This window comes from Prionailurus bengalensis, chromosome B1 (assembly GCF_016509475.1).
Source record: "Prionailurus bengalensis isolate Pbe53 chromosome B1, Fcat_Pben_1.1_paternal_pri, whole genome shotgun sequence".
Classification (NCBI taxonomy): domain Eukaryota; kingdom Metazoa; phylum Chordata; class Mammalia; order Carnivora; family Felidae; genus Prionailurus; species Prionailurus bengalensis.
In genome coordinates this window covers 99,653,012-99,667,595 of record NC_057344.1, presented here as the reverse complement: position 1 = coordinate 99,667,595, position 14,584 = coordinate 99,653,012, and the positions used below count along the sequence as shown (strand labels likewise).

The window sequence follows — 14,584 nt, the reverse complement described above, 5'->3', positions numbered from 1 at the left end:
GATCTTTAAAGTCTTATTTTGATGTGCTTCTCCAGTGTTTATAATACTTCCAAATCTATTTTGTGTATGAAATATTTGTGACATCATTTTACCATTATTAGCATCAAGTGACTAGTGAAAAGGCAATTATACTCTTTTAGTAAGTTTATAGTTAATTATACTTGTAAGCAATAGTAAAGACTAATTTTTGTTTCCTTTAATACAAAATCAAACATCTAAAAGGTAAGACTCTGGGGTGCCTGGGTGGCTCAGTCAGTTAAGTGTCCAACTTCAGCTCAGGTCATGAACTTGCGATTTGTGGGTTTGAGCCCTGCGTCAGACTTTGCTGACAGCTCAGAGCCTGGAGCCTGCTTTGGATTCTGTGTCTCCCTCTCTGCCCCTCCCTGACTCATGCTCTGTCTCTCTGTCAAAAATAAATAAAAATTAAAAAAAATAAAAGGTAAGACTTTGGGAGTCATGAATTTAAAAATATGTTAATGGAAATGGAATGTTTAATATAAAATACTTTACTGAAAAAGATATATTTGGCAATAATTATCACCATGTAGCCTAAATTTAATGGCATAGATTTATGGGAGCAGTCATGTTTCATCACAGGGCCTAGCTCAACTGGTCATACGCATTTTCATCTCATGTAGAATTCAAGCTTCCTTGAATAGAGCACAGATATAACATCACTAAATCCATTGCATTCCATAATTTTCTAGTCTGTTTGTTCTAGTCTGATTTTGGTTCCTATATATTTGAGCATAAAAGCTCATTGGTTATAGGCCATCAGTAGTTATAATCTAAGAACATAGAACAGGTTTAAATAGTAGTAAAGGAAATATCAGCAAATCACAGGATTACTAGAAAAAAAAATACTGGAAGGTTGTGAATCTCAACGCCATTCTGTAAGGAGTAAAAGGGAACACCGTAGACATTTTAGAGAAATGAATGAGTGAATGGATGGCTTTTATTAAGAAGCGTTGAGTGCTAGAAATAAGTAGAATTTAAATTTCATATAAGGGTGAATAATTTTATGGAAAGTTTTAATATCTTAAACAGAAAAAGAGAGTATTCAGGGCTTTATTTTATTTTAGATAAATACAGTTAAACAGATCTCTATTGTTTCTATTTAGACAGATTAAAGTTTGAAAACTGATTTTGAACATGCATCTAAAGACAGTTGATTTGACTTTTAGTTTTGGGACAACCCACAGAATGTAACCAAATATGGCTTCTGACCTTCACCACAAAGAGTCTGTTAAAGAGACTGTTAAAGAGTACTGTTAAAGAGTCTGTTAAAGAGTACTCTGTTAAAGAGTACTCCGTGTAGTACGGACAGTGTATGCCAAGGTTTTCTTCAATGTTGGCTTTTCATTATATGCTGATAACAGAGCTGGAACAGGAAATAAAAAAAAGTAATTGTTTCACATTTATATTAAATATTAAATAAATGTAACAAAAATAATTCCAAGTCAGCTCATCCACATAATGTTATTTCCACCAAGTGGAAGATCGTGGTTTTGAGATATAACTTGAAGCTTTATTTTTTTTTCCTTTACAAACAAATATTAGTTGAGAATAGGGAATTTAAAGACCCAGAAACCCAAATTTTTGATATTAACATTGATAGTCACAGCTAGGAATTTAGTTTTCATGCTTTGTCAGTTGGCCAGATATTCAATGCCCATGGGTATTCTCCAAATTTGGAGTGAGCTATTTTAATGCAATTTCAGAGAAACCAGCAGTGCCTCTTTTGTGGTGTTTAAATGATTTTGTTGTGTTTTTCACTGCCGAATCAGCACCTTTCAAATAGAATAAGAGGTTGACATACTCTTTTTGTTCAATATCATCAGAAAAGATTTGAAATACCAGTTTATAAATGAAAATACTCGTCTTGTAACAAAATAAAAAAAACACTCAATCACTTGTAGCATTTAGAAATTTCACTTTGAGATGTTTTCTAAATTGTCTCCGGTAGTGTTATCTGTAACTAATTAATGTTAAATTTGCTGTTATCTTTGTTATTTATAAACATTAAAAACTTGATTTTCTTCTCCTTCTAGGATCCCCTGCCCTGACTGGAACTGGAACAATCAATGTCATCGTAGATGACGTCAATGACAATGTCCCTACTTTTGCCAGTAAAATGTATTTCACAACAATTCCTGAAGATGCACCCACTGGAACAGATGTTTTATTGGTAAATGCCTCAGATGCTGATGCCTCAACAAATGCAGTTATCAGGTCAGTCATTTTCCTTTGTAAACTTTGATTATTTTTTCATTAAACATTAGTCTTTGGACTAACTGAATATAATGCTTAATTTTGCTAGAAATTCTGTAACATTAACCCATAGCCTTATTATGTCTATGTACTGTTGAATAACTAACTATGGCTAAAATGAGGATTTAAACAATGATTTTACTTGTCATTCTAAAATTTTAATTACTTAGTTTTATTTATATTTTTATCTATCTCATGAATTTGTAGTCCATGTAGTTCATTTACAGGGCTGGGTTCACAGGGAGATTCTTCTGCTTCATGTGATTGACTGGTATCACTTAATGGTATTTACCTGGTAACTGGGCAGTCTTGAAGGTTCAAGATGTCTTCACTCAACGTCTGGTACTTCGGCAAGGATGATTGGAAGGTTGGGCTCTGCTAGCTCCCTGTCTCTGATCTTGTGGTCTCAGGGCTTCACAATATGGTTCTTTGGCAGGTAGCTGAAATGGGCTACATGGTAGCTCTGGGGTCCAAGAACCTCAGGTGAAATCTGCCAGTGCTCTTAAGGAAAAGTCCTAGAAGTGGTGTAGCATCACTTCCATAATACTTTGTCAAAGCAGCCATGACCTGCCTATATTCACTGGGAGGAGAAATGCACCTCACCACTTGAAGAGGAATATCAAAGAATTTTGGCCATTTTTAACCCAGCCACTAGCCTCAATAAGAATATTTGTGTTTTCAAAGTTTAAAAACTTTCTGTTAATCTACTGAAACCCATTTAAAATGGAGAAAACAATATGGTACCTTTTCCAGAGACGATGTGAAAATGGTTGTGTTGTGACATTTGGTGGATCGAGTTGTGTGTCACCTTCTTCACTTCTTCCTATTATCAACAGTAAGAAATGAAGATTTCTAAGTTTTCCAGAGAAGACTCTCAAAGACATAAATATTTCTTACCCACACAACATCCCTAATCTCTGTAGGCTTATGTTAGGTAAATTAGAGTAGGTCAGATGGCTGTGTAATGGGTCAGAAAAGAGAATCTGAGTGTTCTGTAGTTATCAGTAAAAGGTGGCCTGTGAATGTTGATCCTGTGATGATTTGGTTAGTGATTTATTTTGTTTGTTACTAATTTCCTATTTATAAAATCACTTTGGGAAACTGCTATTAAGTAGTCTCTTCCTGCTGGCAGAGGTGACTGAGGTATATAGAAGACCTCAAGCTATTTTCATTTAATAAACATGCATTGAGTTTTTAGTATGGGTAACAAGACAAAGTTTCCACTTTCTTTGAGCCGGCATGCTTTGTGAGGTAGATAGGCAATTTAATATGAAATAAAGAAGATTACTTAATATGGTGAATGCAGCCTTGAAAATAAAATAGGCTTATATAACAAGAGAGTGACAAGGGACTTTTAGGTATGGTTAATATGGGTGACTTCTTTATGGAAGTGACCTTTAGGCTGAAGAACTGGGCTGTGGAATGTAAGTAAGCATGGTGCATTTAACTAGGAAGTTTGGCGAGTGTGGACCAGAGTGAGAACAGGCTCAGAGAGGTAGGCAGGGGCCAAATCATGTAGTCCATACAAGGGCTCCTAGGTCATAGTAAGAAATTGAGATATTAATTAATTAATTTATTTATTTATTTATTGAAATTCTTAAAATCATTTATGTGATAAACTATTGGAGTATTTCAAACAGGGGCCAAAATAAACTGATCTGTTTGGATTGGGTTAGAGGCAGGACTGTAGAAAGAAGCTATTAGAAGAGAAACCAGTGAGACCATTCAGGTGTTAATTAATATACTGATTCAAACAAAAGGTGGAGTGTCCTTGTACTAAGGTGGAAAAATGAAAATTGAATGAATGTATTTGGAAAAACATTTGAGATTGTAAGTGGAACTAAAAGAAAGAGAGAAATCAGAATGGCCATCTACTAAGTTTTTGGCTTGAACACCTGGGCAGATGGTGGTACCATTCTGGGTAGCACTGGAGGAGAAACAGGCATGGGGGAAACCAGGAGTTCTTACTTGAATCCAATTTTAAGTGACTACTAGTCATTCACATGGGGATATCAGTTGGGACATTAAAACTACGAGTGTGAAGCTTAGGTTTGCATCAGGGCTGTAGATACAGATTTGAGAATCATCAATGCTCACAGCACATGTAAAACCAAGGCACTGAATAAGAACACTTTAGGAGAGAGAATAGAGAAATAAAAGGGGGGCAGGAATGAGTCTTCTGGAATTCTCCTAACAGTTGATAAGCACGTTTAGAAGGAAGAGTCGCCTAGGGAGCTAAGCAGTTCTGACCAGAGATATACAGAAGGAAATCCAGAAGAGAATGGACACTGACATGCACTATAAGAGGAAAGGCTATGCATGAACTTCTTTCAGAAGCTGGTAACTACTTCCAGGCAAAGAGCTGAATTCTAAGAGGCTTATACAGTCAAATCATTAAGGATGGAGAAAACTTCTGCCCAAGGTCATAGTTATATGCTTTTGGCTCACTGTGCTTAGTACCACTTGGAGAAAGGCAGGTACAACCTAACTACTTCCTGGCATGAACCTCAAAAAGGCAGTAAATACAACCTCCTTCAATTGTCCTACACCAAAGCATAGGAATAATGGAATCTGTACCCTAAGAACTAAGTCTTTAGCTTTGTGGTAAGAGCACAGCCTTGAGAATGAAGCTGTGTAGAATGGAATCCTGACTCTCCTTTTAATTGTGGGGCAGTTTATTGAACATTTCTGGGCATCAGTTTTTTTCTTATCAACGTAATAGGTATACTACATAATAAAAGTGAATTTATGGAATTGTTGTGAGGACAAATAAAATACTTTAACAGTTCTAAGTGAACTGCTTAGAATAATGTTAAAACAAAAATTACTCAATATCCATCAACCCATACTGTCCCAATTATGCAAAGCACTTTTCCCTTTTCTTGCCATCTGTTAGTGCTCAGTAAGTTTGTGACAATTTTGGAAGAGATGTCCTATCCATTGTAGTGTTATAGTCTAATAAATATTTATCTGCCATGCCAAGGAGTCCTTCTCTAAAGATAAAATATAGAGTATGACAAATCAGTAGCATAACTATTCCCATCTGAGATGTTTCAATTGCTGCAACAATTGTGAAGCTGTGTGCTTACAAAATCAATGAGTGCTAGAATAAAATGCTATGATGGTACGCTATTTTCTTCTAGCGTATGTCCAAGTTTCACTGCTACATGTGATCTTACGTTTGTGGGCAATGGTGATCAATGGAAAGTTGGTCTAGGAAATCCTGTCAATATTTCCAGAGTGTTTTACACAGTTGTATTGGTAGCTTTGAAATGATTGTTTTGATTTTTGGTTGTTTGGTTGACTGGTTGAATATTTTTCCTCCTTTAATATGAAAGAATTAACTTTATACTTTTACATGCCCTGAAATCTATAAAATGCATATGCAAAAATCTTTAAATGACTACATTGACTGTCATAAGTCAGATAATATAAAAATTGAAGCTATTTTTATTTTGTAAAATTATTAAATTCACTTTTAAATTAACTTAGGACAGACAATTATTACAGCTTAAATTTAAAATACTTTCATAGGTAAAATAAGTAGTGATGCCAACCTAAACCTTTTTTACTCTGGCTTCATATCTTCTTAATGGAATATAATACACTTTTATATTAGGTGTTAATTGCTCCTTGCTATGCATAGAATCTGGGGCAAACCCATTCTCCTGGTTAACAGAGCTATTTTATATTAATTTTATGTTGCTTATTTAAATATTACAGTGTAAGTCATTTACCCAACTACTTGTGGGCTCTCTAATAGCACAACCTGTTATGTGTCATATATTGTTACTTTTCCCTTATAGTCTACCATAATCTTACACACAGCAATCGCACAACCAATACTTATTTATATTTTTCTTTCTACCCATTTGATAAAACTATAGATTTGTATGGATGGTGAGTTATACCCTTCATTTCACTTTTAATATTTCCCCTCTAGTAAACTAGACTGCATTAATTCCTAGTCTTTGTCTGGTTTACATATTTGCTTCCCAGACAGACACTCATTCCAAAGTTAGCTTTTAAGGAAATGTATCCCTTTTTATCCCAACTGGACCAAATCTCCATGTTAGCAGTGGGGAAACTTACAAAATTGTATTGACAGGGTCAACATTCAAAGGCGAGTCCCGGGGCGCCTGGGTGGCGCAGTTGGTTAAGCGTCCGACTTCAGCCAGGTCATGATCTTGCGGTCCGTGAGTTCGAGCCCCATGTCAGGCTCTGGGCTGATGGCTCAGAGCTTGGAGCCTGTTTCCGATTCTGTGTCTTCCTCTCTCTCTGCCCCTCCCCCGTTCATGCTCTGTCTCTCTCTGTCCCAAACATAAATAAACGTTGAAAAAAAAAAAAAAAATTCAAAGGCGAGTCCCTTACTCTGTGCTCTTAATGCCATCCCATTTAACTTCCTCCACATCTTTAATTTAACAGTTTTTGCATTTCTCTCTTAAATCTTCAAATCATCCCTCTTCCCTAAATCATGTATTTATCCCTATAGAAACCCTCAGAATATCTGGTATTGAATGCTAGTTTTTTTATTTACCTACCATGACTTAGAAAAGTCATGTTTGTGTCTCTAAGGCTCAGTGTATCCATCAGTAAAAGTGGAGATAAGAATTGTTATTTTATAATTTGTGAGAGTTAAATATATATTGATCACCTACTATGTGCCAAGTAGTATATATGTAATCAGTTAATATGCATAAATGTCTCTCATACAATTATCAGGACTCAAAACTCGTTAAATTAATATTTTTTCTTGTTAATCTTCTTATATCTATTTTATTCCTAATATAGTCTTCCTTTCACAACATCTGCACCATAGTCGTGACTGACACCTAAATAAATGCATTGAATGAATGATTCCAGTATTCTTAGAACTGCTATTTGCACTCACTTTTTTTTTATATCACACTTTTGACCCAGACTGGGTCATTATCTCACAGTTTTCTCCAGCCATTTTTTCCCAAAAATCTTCCAACTGTTTTTTCTCCTCCATTGATCTATGAAAAAATAATCTATCCAAAGATTCTGCTGAAATTTACCAAGTTCAGTGACTTTTTCTGAGTCTTTATTTTCCTTTACCTTTTGCAATATTTGCACCACAGATCATCCTTTCTTTTTAACCTTTTTTTTTCTCGTCAGTGTCTATGGAAATGTTATCTCTTATTTCTCGCTCTGCATCTCTGACCACACTTTCTAATTTACCTTCTAATCTCCTCTTTCTCTCTTTGCAAAGTAATTTAGATATTCCCCATAATATTTTTCTCAGTCCTTTTTTTTTTTCTTTTTTTGGTGTGTGTGTGAGAGCGAAAGTGCGAGAGAGCAAGAAAATTGAGAGAGCGTGAGCTAGAGAGAGAAGGAGAGGGAGAATATTTCATTTTCACAGCTGCAACCACCCAGAAAACTATGCAGAAGCCTCTAAATCTGTGGTATTGATTCCGACTCCATCCCAGAGATCCCCTTCCTGTATTTCTAACTCTGTAGGTGACATCTCTACCTGGAGGATCTGCTGGCAGCAGGGGCACAACATATCAGAAGCTCCTAACTTTCCTGTTTCTCATCTTGGCATTCTGCTTTCTCTTAATGGTGTTGTCTTGCTTTTTTCATCGATGTTGGATAGCCAGGGGTCACCCTCTCCCCCTATACTCAGTCAGTGGACAAGTTCTCATGTTTCTTCCTTACTAAGGCCTCTGGCACCCATTCTCTTCTGTGCATTTTTCCTGCCAAGATTCTAGTTCAATCCACAATTACATCATGCCTGGACTATTATAATAAAAATTAACTTTCTTCCCTGACTCTGGTTTCTAATCTCTATACTACCCTGTACCATATAATTTTGAAGCCCTCACTATGTCCTGGGCACTTTAAGTTCCAAGGAGTTAGGACCTCCAGCCACCACAAGGAGAACAGTTCAGTATAGGAGATAATTTTGTAATCTTGAAATTATAGTACTTTGCAACAAGTATAGTTTAAGCACAGAATGGGTGGAAAGAATAGCATACTCGATGCTGTTCGAAGAAATCAGTAGAAGCTTCAAGTACTTGATGATTTCTGGAAAGACTGAGAAGTAGCTTATCACAAAATAAGGGACGACAGACCTTCTAGGCAAAGACAACAACAGGCACAAAGGCAAAGGGCTCTGCACAAACATGGTATCAGAGAAGCAAAGCGGTTCCGTATGGTCAGTGTGGATTAGGAATGGGCCTTGTATATCATATGAAAAAAGTCACACACCTTTCTGTGTCTAATGGGAGAAACAACTGAAGTGTTTGAGCTGGGCAATCACACGACTAGTTTACGTTTTATGATGATTGATCTCTCAGTACTGTAGGAAGTAGTCTGGTTGAACCAAAGCCTGAGTCAGTGAATGAAAGAGCAACGGCAGTAATATGAACCAGCTTGGGCGTTCAGTGGCTCCGCTTTAACAGTGATACTCCCTTCCTCAAAATCCTTCAACTTCCAGTTTGCCTGTGGCATAATGCCCAGGCTCCATATTCCAGTCACTCCATAAATGGCCCCAGCGCCTTCCCGAGCTTATTCTGCACAAACCTTCAACATATAGCCAAACTTTCAGCCTCATTGGATCACTTTCTGCCCCTGGGAAAAGGATCTGTGCTTTCCCAAGCTTTATGGCTTTGTTCGAGTTCTTCTGTATCCTAGATCCAGGTTCTGCAAATGGCAATCTATAGGCTAAACCTGCATTTGTAAGTAAAGTTGTATTGGGATATAGCCATGCCCATTCATGTATGTATTGTCTGCGGCTGCTTTTGTCCTAAAACAGCAAGCTGAGTATTGCAACAGAGCTTTTATGGCCTGCAGAGGCATATTGACTAGCAATGGCCTTTTAAGGAAAAAAAAATTGCTGACTCCTGACCTAGACCACCTTTCTCCCTTTTCACCACTATTGCAAGATGGGTAGCTCCTTTAAAGCTCAGCTTAACTTTAGCCTTCTTCACAGAAAGCTTTCCTTTAATCACTCCAGTCAAAAGTGGTCTCTTTGTCTTTCGGATAACTAGAGCAATACTTCTACTTGAATATACTGCCTTGTTTTGTATTTCTCTCTTTCTTCCATTCAGGATGTAAGCTTGAGGACAGGATTTTCACCTACTTCTCCAAGTGTCTATCAATTAGTCCACCTATCCATTTGACTAAATATGTAGATGGAATATAATAGATTATGATAGGCTATTATATCATAATTGAATATGTGTATATGCTCTGTTATGTGTGTAAAACTAGACTTTTAATTCTCTTCATGTACCAATTACAATACCAAGTGCATTTCATATGAAATTACATTTAATGCTCCAAAGTACTAAGTGAAAGGAACGTATATGTGATCAACACTTTATAAATGAAGAGAAAAGGCTTAGAAAGAAGGAATTTTATGAATTGAAGTGTTAGAAGTGAGGTAAAAATTCATGTCCAAGTGAATTGTGTTTCAAAGTGCACACAATTTAATACAGAAACTGAATTATTGTATTCTCGCAACATACAGCACAGTGCTTTATGCTCCTAGTAGATGTCAGGAAGAGGCAAAAAAAAAAAAAATTAAAAAATCAAATTGTGATATTTCAGCTTTAAAAGTGCAAAAGTGATTTAGATTTTAGGTAGCAATGATGTCAGTCTATGCCCATAATTTGAAACAGTAATTTCTTATTCTTGAATCTGCAAATAAATATTTGTTGATTTGCACCGAGCCAAATCAATGGAAACCAATTCTACATTGACACACACCTTGAGCACTAGTTCCTTTTAGTCTTAGCAAGCAGGTGCAGCATTTCTTGCCTTCACTCCAGCTGAGTTTTACCTTCTTTATACTGTAGTATGGTAGAACAAGTGGGTGTTGAGTCCTAAAGACTAGATTTTCAAATTCAAAGTCTAGATTGACCTGTTGTAGATAGTGTGCTTTGTTGTGCAAGTGTATTAGTCTCTCTTAGATTCAGATTCATTATCTATAAAAAATCCAAAACAAAACCGAAATGTCAGGATTGTTTTGAACCTAAACGAGAGCATATATAAAGTGCCTTGTAGCCTGTGCTCAGTACACAATAAGGACACAGTAAGATGCTGCAGAGCTTTAAACCCCAGCATAGATGTTCAGGTGTGAAAGGACAGCACAAAACCCAATGTGATAAAGTTAATATCCATAAAAGAAATTTTGGACCGAGAAGGAGGAAAGATCTTCATGAAGGGATGAGAACTAAACCAGGATTCAAGTGATAGAGGAAAGGCAAACCTGGGCATATTATCTTGAACGTCTATCCACTTATAGAGCCACTTGTGTCCCTTCTATATGTGTGTGTTTTTTAACTTACAAGTATATATCAGATAAAACTGATAATGTAGATATTATGAGGCATTTACAGAATACTTCGTATGTAAAATAGACTTTTTGGAGGGCTCCTGGGTGGCTCAGTAAGTTAAGCATCCAACTTCAACTCGGGTCATGATCTCACAGGTCACTCATCGAGCCCTGTGCTGACAGATCAGAGCCTGGAGCCTGCTTTGGATTCTGTGTCCCCTCTCTTCTCTGCCCCTCCCAATCTCTGTCTCTTTCTCTCTCTCTCAAAAATAAATAAACATTAAAAAATTTAAATAGACTTTTGATACACTTCAGAATTAGGTAAAGTCTAGAAAAAAATCACATACTAGTGTGACAGTTTATTTTTTAATGTTTAAAAATAGTAAAGATATTAATTACTTTTAAATAGAGAGGCTCCTGGGTGGCTCAGTCAGTTGAGCATTCGACTTCAAATTGTTTTTTTTCAGCGTTTTTTTTTTATTTATTTTTGGGACAGAGAGAGACAGAGCATGAACGGGGGAGGGGCAGAGAGAGAGGGAGACACAGAATCGGAAACAGGCTCCAGGCTCCGAGCCATCAGCCCAGAGCCTGACGTGGGGCTCGAACTCACGGACCGCGAGATGGTGACCTGGCTGAAGTCGGACGCTTAACCGACTGCGCCACCCAGGCGCCCTAAGCATTCGACTTCAGCTCAGGTCATGGAATCGTGGTTTGTGAGTTCAAGTCCCGCGTCGTGCTCTGTGCTGACAAATAGCTCAGAGCCTAGAGCCTACTTCAGAACTCACATCATTTGCCTTTCAACATGTTGCTCTTCCTAATACATCACAGTCTTGTCATAGACAAATATCCAAATCTAAATTTGCATGCATTTTTCATCATTTTAACTTTATTTGTATTTGTGAATAATTGAGGTAATATTTAATCAATCCCTGAACTTTGCTGTCATAAAGCTGTAAAAAAGTTTGTGGTGCTATGAATTACGAATTGCTCTTTTTCCCTGTTTGATAGTTTCTACATCTACTGATAGACACAAGGTTTCTCAGAATAAGATGACACAATTCTCATAATTCAGGTTCTTACAGAATTTATTGAAAGGGTAAAATAATTTGATTATTTCATAAGTCCTGATTTTATAACTTTAAGAATTCATTTATAAACCTGTGATATTTTTATTTTGATAAAGGAAATAGATATCTACTGTATAAAGGCAGTAATTATACTTTATAAAGAGTCACTTCTGGTCCAGGAAATGCTATTCTCATTTACTGCTGATCCTGGCATGTGAGTATGCCAAAATGTATTGAAAGTCTGAGTGATATCAAGTACTTTGTAAATACTGAAGTCATTTCTCAGCCAAACGGCCCCTGTACCTTTTTTTTTTTTCTATTTTGTTATCATTTGATAGGACTTCTACTTTTTAAAAATATCAGCTCCCGAGTAGTTCATTATTTCTCTAAAAAAGATAAAATTGCTGAATGTTAGTTTTAAATTGTGAGCTTAATAGGTGGAATGCCCTCGGGGCGCCTGGGTGGCGCAGTCGGTTAAGCGTCCGACTTCAGCCAGGTCAGGATCTTGCGGTCCGTGAGTTCGAGCCCCGCGTCGGGCTCTGGGCTGATGGCTCAGAGCCTGGAGCCTGTTTCCGATTCTGTGTCTCCCTCTCTCTCTGCCCCTCCCCTGCTCATGCTCTGTCTCTCTCTGTCCCAAAAATAAATAAACGTTGAAAAAAAAATTAAAAAAAAAAATAGGAGGAATGCCCATTCCACTTACTGCAATGTAGGCCTTTTTCTACTGTTAGATATACTTGCTGTTGCTTTGTTTTCATGGGCACAAACCAAACTATAGAAACATGCATTTAATTCTAACAAGGCCATTTCTTTGTTAGTCTAAAGGAGAAGACTTTTAAAGACATCCATTTCCTTGCCACCCTCCAACTCTAAAAACAATGGACCATAGCCAGTTTCTGAACCTTCAAGCTTAGCTACTTCTTTTCTAGTTGATCTCTGAGGAATATGCAGATAGCTTTCTCTTCATAAAGAAGAGAGAAGGTGTTCTCAGAGGAAACTCCCGCCTATTAACCAATCTGGTTAGCATCAGAATATCCATGAAAATGTCATACCTCTCCTGACAACAAGAAAGAAAAGCATAGCCATATGAGGAATGACAAATGAGAGAATTAGTAAGCAGGAATGTCTCTGTATAAATAATCAGTTCTTTAGTTGTTCTGGGTAGGCGGTGGATGTCAAATACAGTGTTTTTTGTCTTTAAAAAATAAGATCTTCAACTGATCTTCTCTGGTTTACTATGGTACACAGCAGAAAAGTAATTTTTAGATTCATTTAACAGATGTTCATTTGTGATCCTGGCCACTAACCGCAATATTAGAGTGAGGCCCTGATTTATGCCTTCAGGTTCACTTATTTATAACACAATAGTCTTCTGGGTATATTTTGGGGACTTGCATGATCCAAAAAATCCAGATATCTTGTGAGGACCTGCTTGAGCTCACTGGACATCTCACAGTAAAGATTGTCAATGTGATACATAAAATTTGAAATATTTATCTTCTAGCCATATTCTTTAATTGTTGTGTGATTGTACTTCTAATGATTTGTTTTTACATTTCTGCCTCAGTTTTTGAATTGTAGTGAATAGATGCTGCAGTATGAACACCAGAAAAAATATGCCCATCTCTGTTCTCTTTAGTTATAGAATCATTGGTGGAAATTCTCAGTTCACCATCAACCCATCCACAGGACAAATCATCACAAGTGCATTGTTAGACAGGGAAACAAAAGAGAATTACACTTTAGTTGTGGTCTCCAGTGATGCTGGATCCCCGGAGCCTCTTTCCAGTTCTGCCAGTGTGCTTGTCACTGTGACTGATGTCAATGACAACCCACCAAGATTTCAACATCACCCATATGTCACACACATCCCGTCTCCTACTCCTCCAGGTAATCAAGCCAACTCTGAGGTGTCATGGATAAATGCAATCTATACATTGGACCTTTTCTATAAATATATTTTTGTTACTTTTATATGAATATTTCTGATACAGCTTAGCTTCATAGATCCTCTAAATTCAACTTGTTTTGACTAACGAAACTGAAGGAATGTTGAATCTTCATAAATGATTTTTTTTAAAATTTTAGACCAATTGTGTTTAAGATTTTATAGTTGCTACATGTTTCCTCGTACTGTTTCTTAATATAATTTGAATATTTTCAAATGATTAAAATAGTCACTTCATAGTCAAGAAGGGTTCTGCCCAGAGATGTATGTAATTTGTTTGTAAATTCCATGAGAGGAGAGACGTTGTTTCTTTTTCTTTCTTTCTCCCTTTCTTTCTTCCTTTCTTTTTGCCATATGCTATTTCCTGAAACATCTGAGAGGTAGAAAGCATTCAACTATATTTGTGGGTAGAAAATAAAGATTTTATTTTAATCCTTCATAGGTAGGTTTTCAAAAATATTTAATGAGTGAATAATTCTAATGAATTATTATTATTAATATTTTATTCCAGTTGTGATGGATGAAGATTTTCTGTTAGTAAGTTTATGAAGACATTAGTGACCACTTTCATATGACACTATAGGCATTTATCTTCCTTCATTTAAATTTACTTTGGTTTCATTTGCTTGTTTGTAAAAAATGGCAAGCTCTCTAAAAAACTGCACAAATAATCTGCCATTTGTAATCTTTGAGATGTGTTTCCAAACAGGAAAATATACAAATATAGGCCCAAATTAATTTGATCTGCTTTGCTTTAAAATACTTTTAATTAGAAGAAAAAGCAAATGGATCCAGGATCTCTTCTCTCAGTGGTGTTTGATCTCCTATTCACTTGAGAATGTCAAATTGATACCAATTCAAAGTATAAAATGCATAAATTTCTGTGCCAATCTTTTATCAAAAGGAAATGTCAATATCAAAGTCATATATCCCTGATGAAGGCCTGTAGCTGAAATGATGCCGGCAGGCATGATTCTAATTACATCCAATGTGTGGTGA

The 14,584-nt window shown here is 36.5% G+C and overlaps 1 protein-coding gene across 1 annotated transcript in view; it reads left to right on the top strand.

The window, feature by feature from the left end:
- FAT4 (FAT atypical cadherin 4) overlaps positions 1 to 14,584 on the top strand; it is a 175,353-nt gene that overhangs the window by 118,981 nt on the left and 41,788 nt on the right. Inside the window, exons 7-8 of the mRNA XM_043568869.1 lie at positions 2,052 to 2,232; positions 13,277 to 13,527. Of these exons, the coding sequence (XP_043424804.1) occupies positions 2,052 to 2,232; positions 13,277 to 13,527 (432 nt within the window). The remainder of the gene's footprint in view (positions 1 to 2,051; positions 2,233 to 13,276; positions 13,528 to 14,584) is intronic.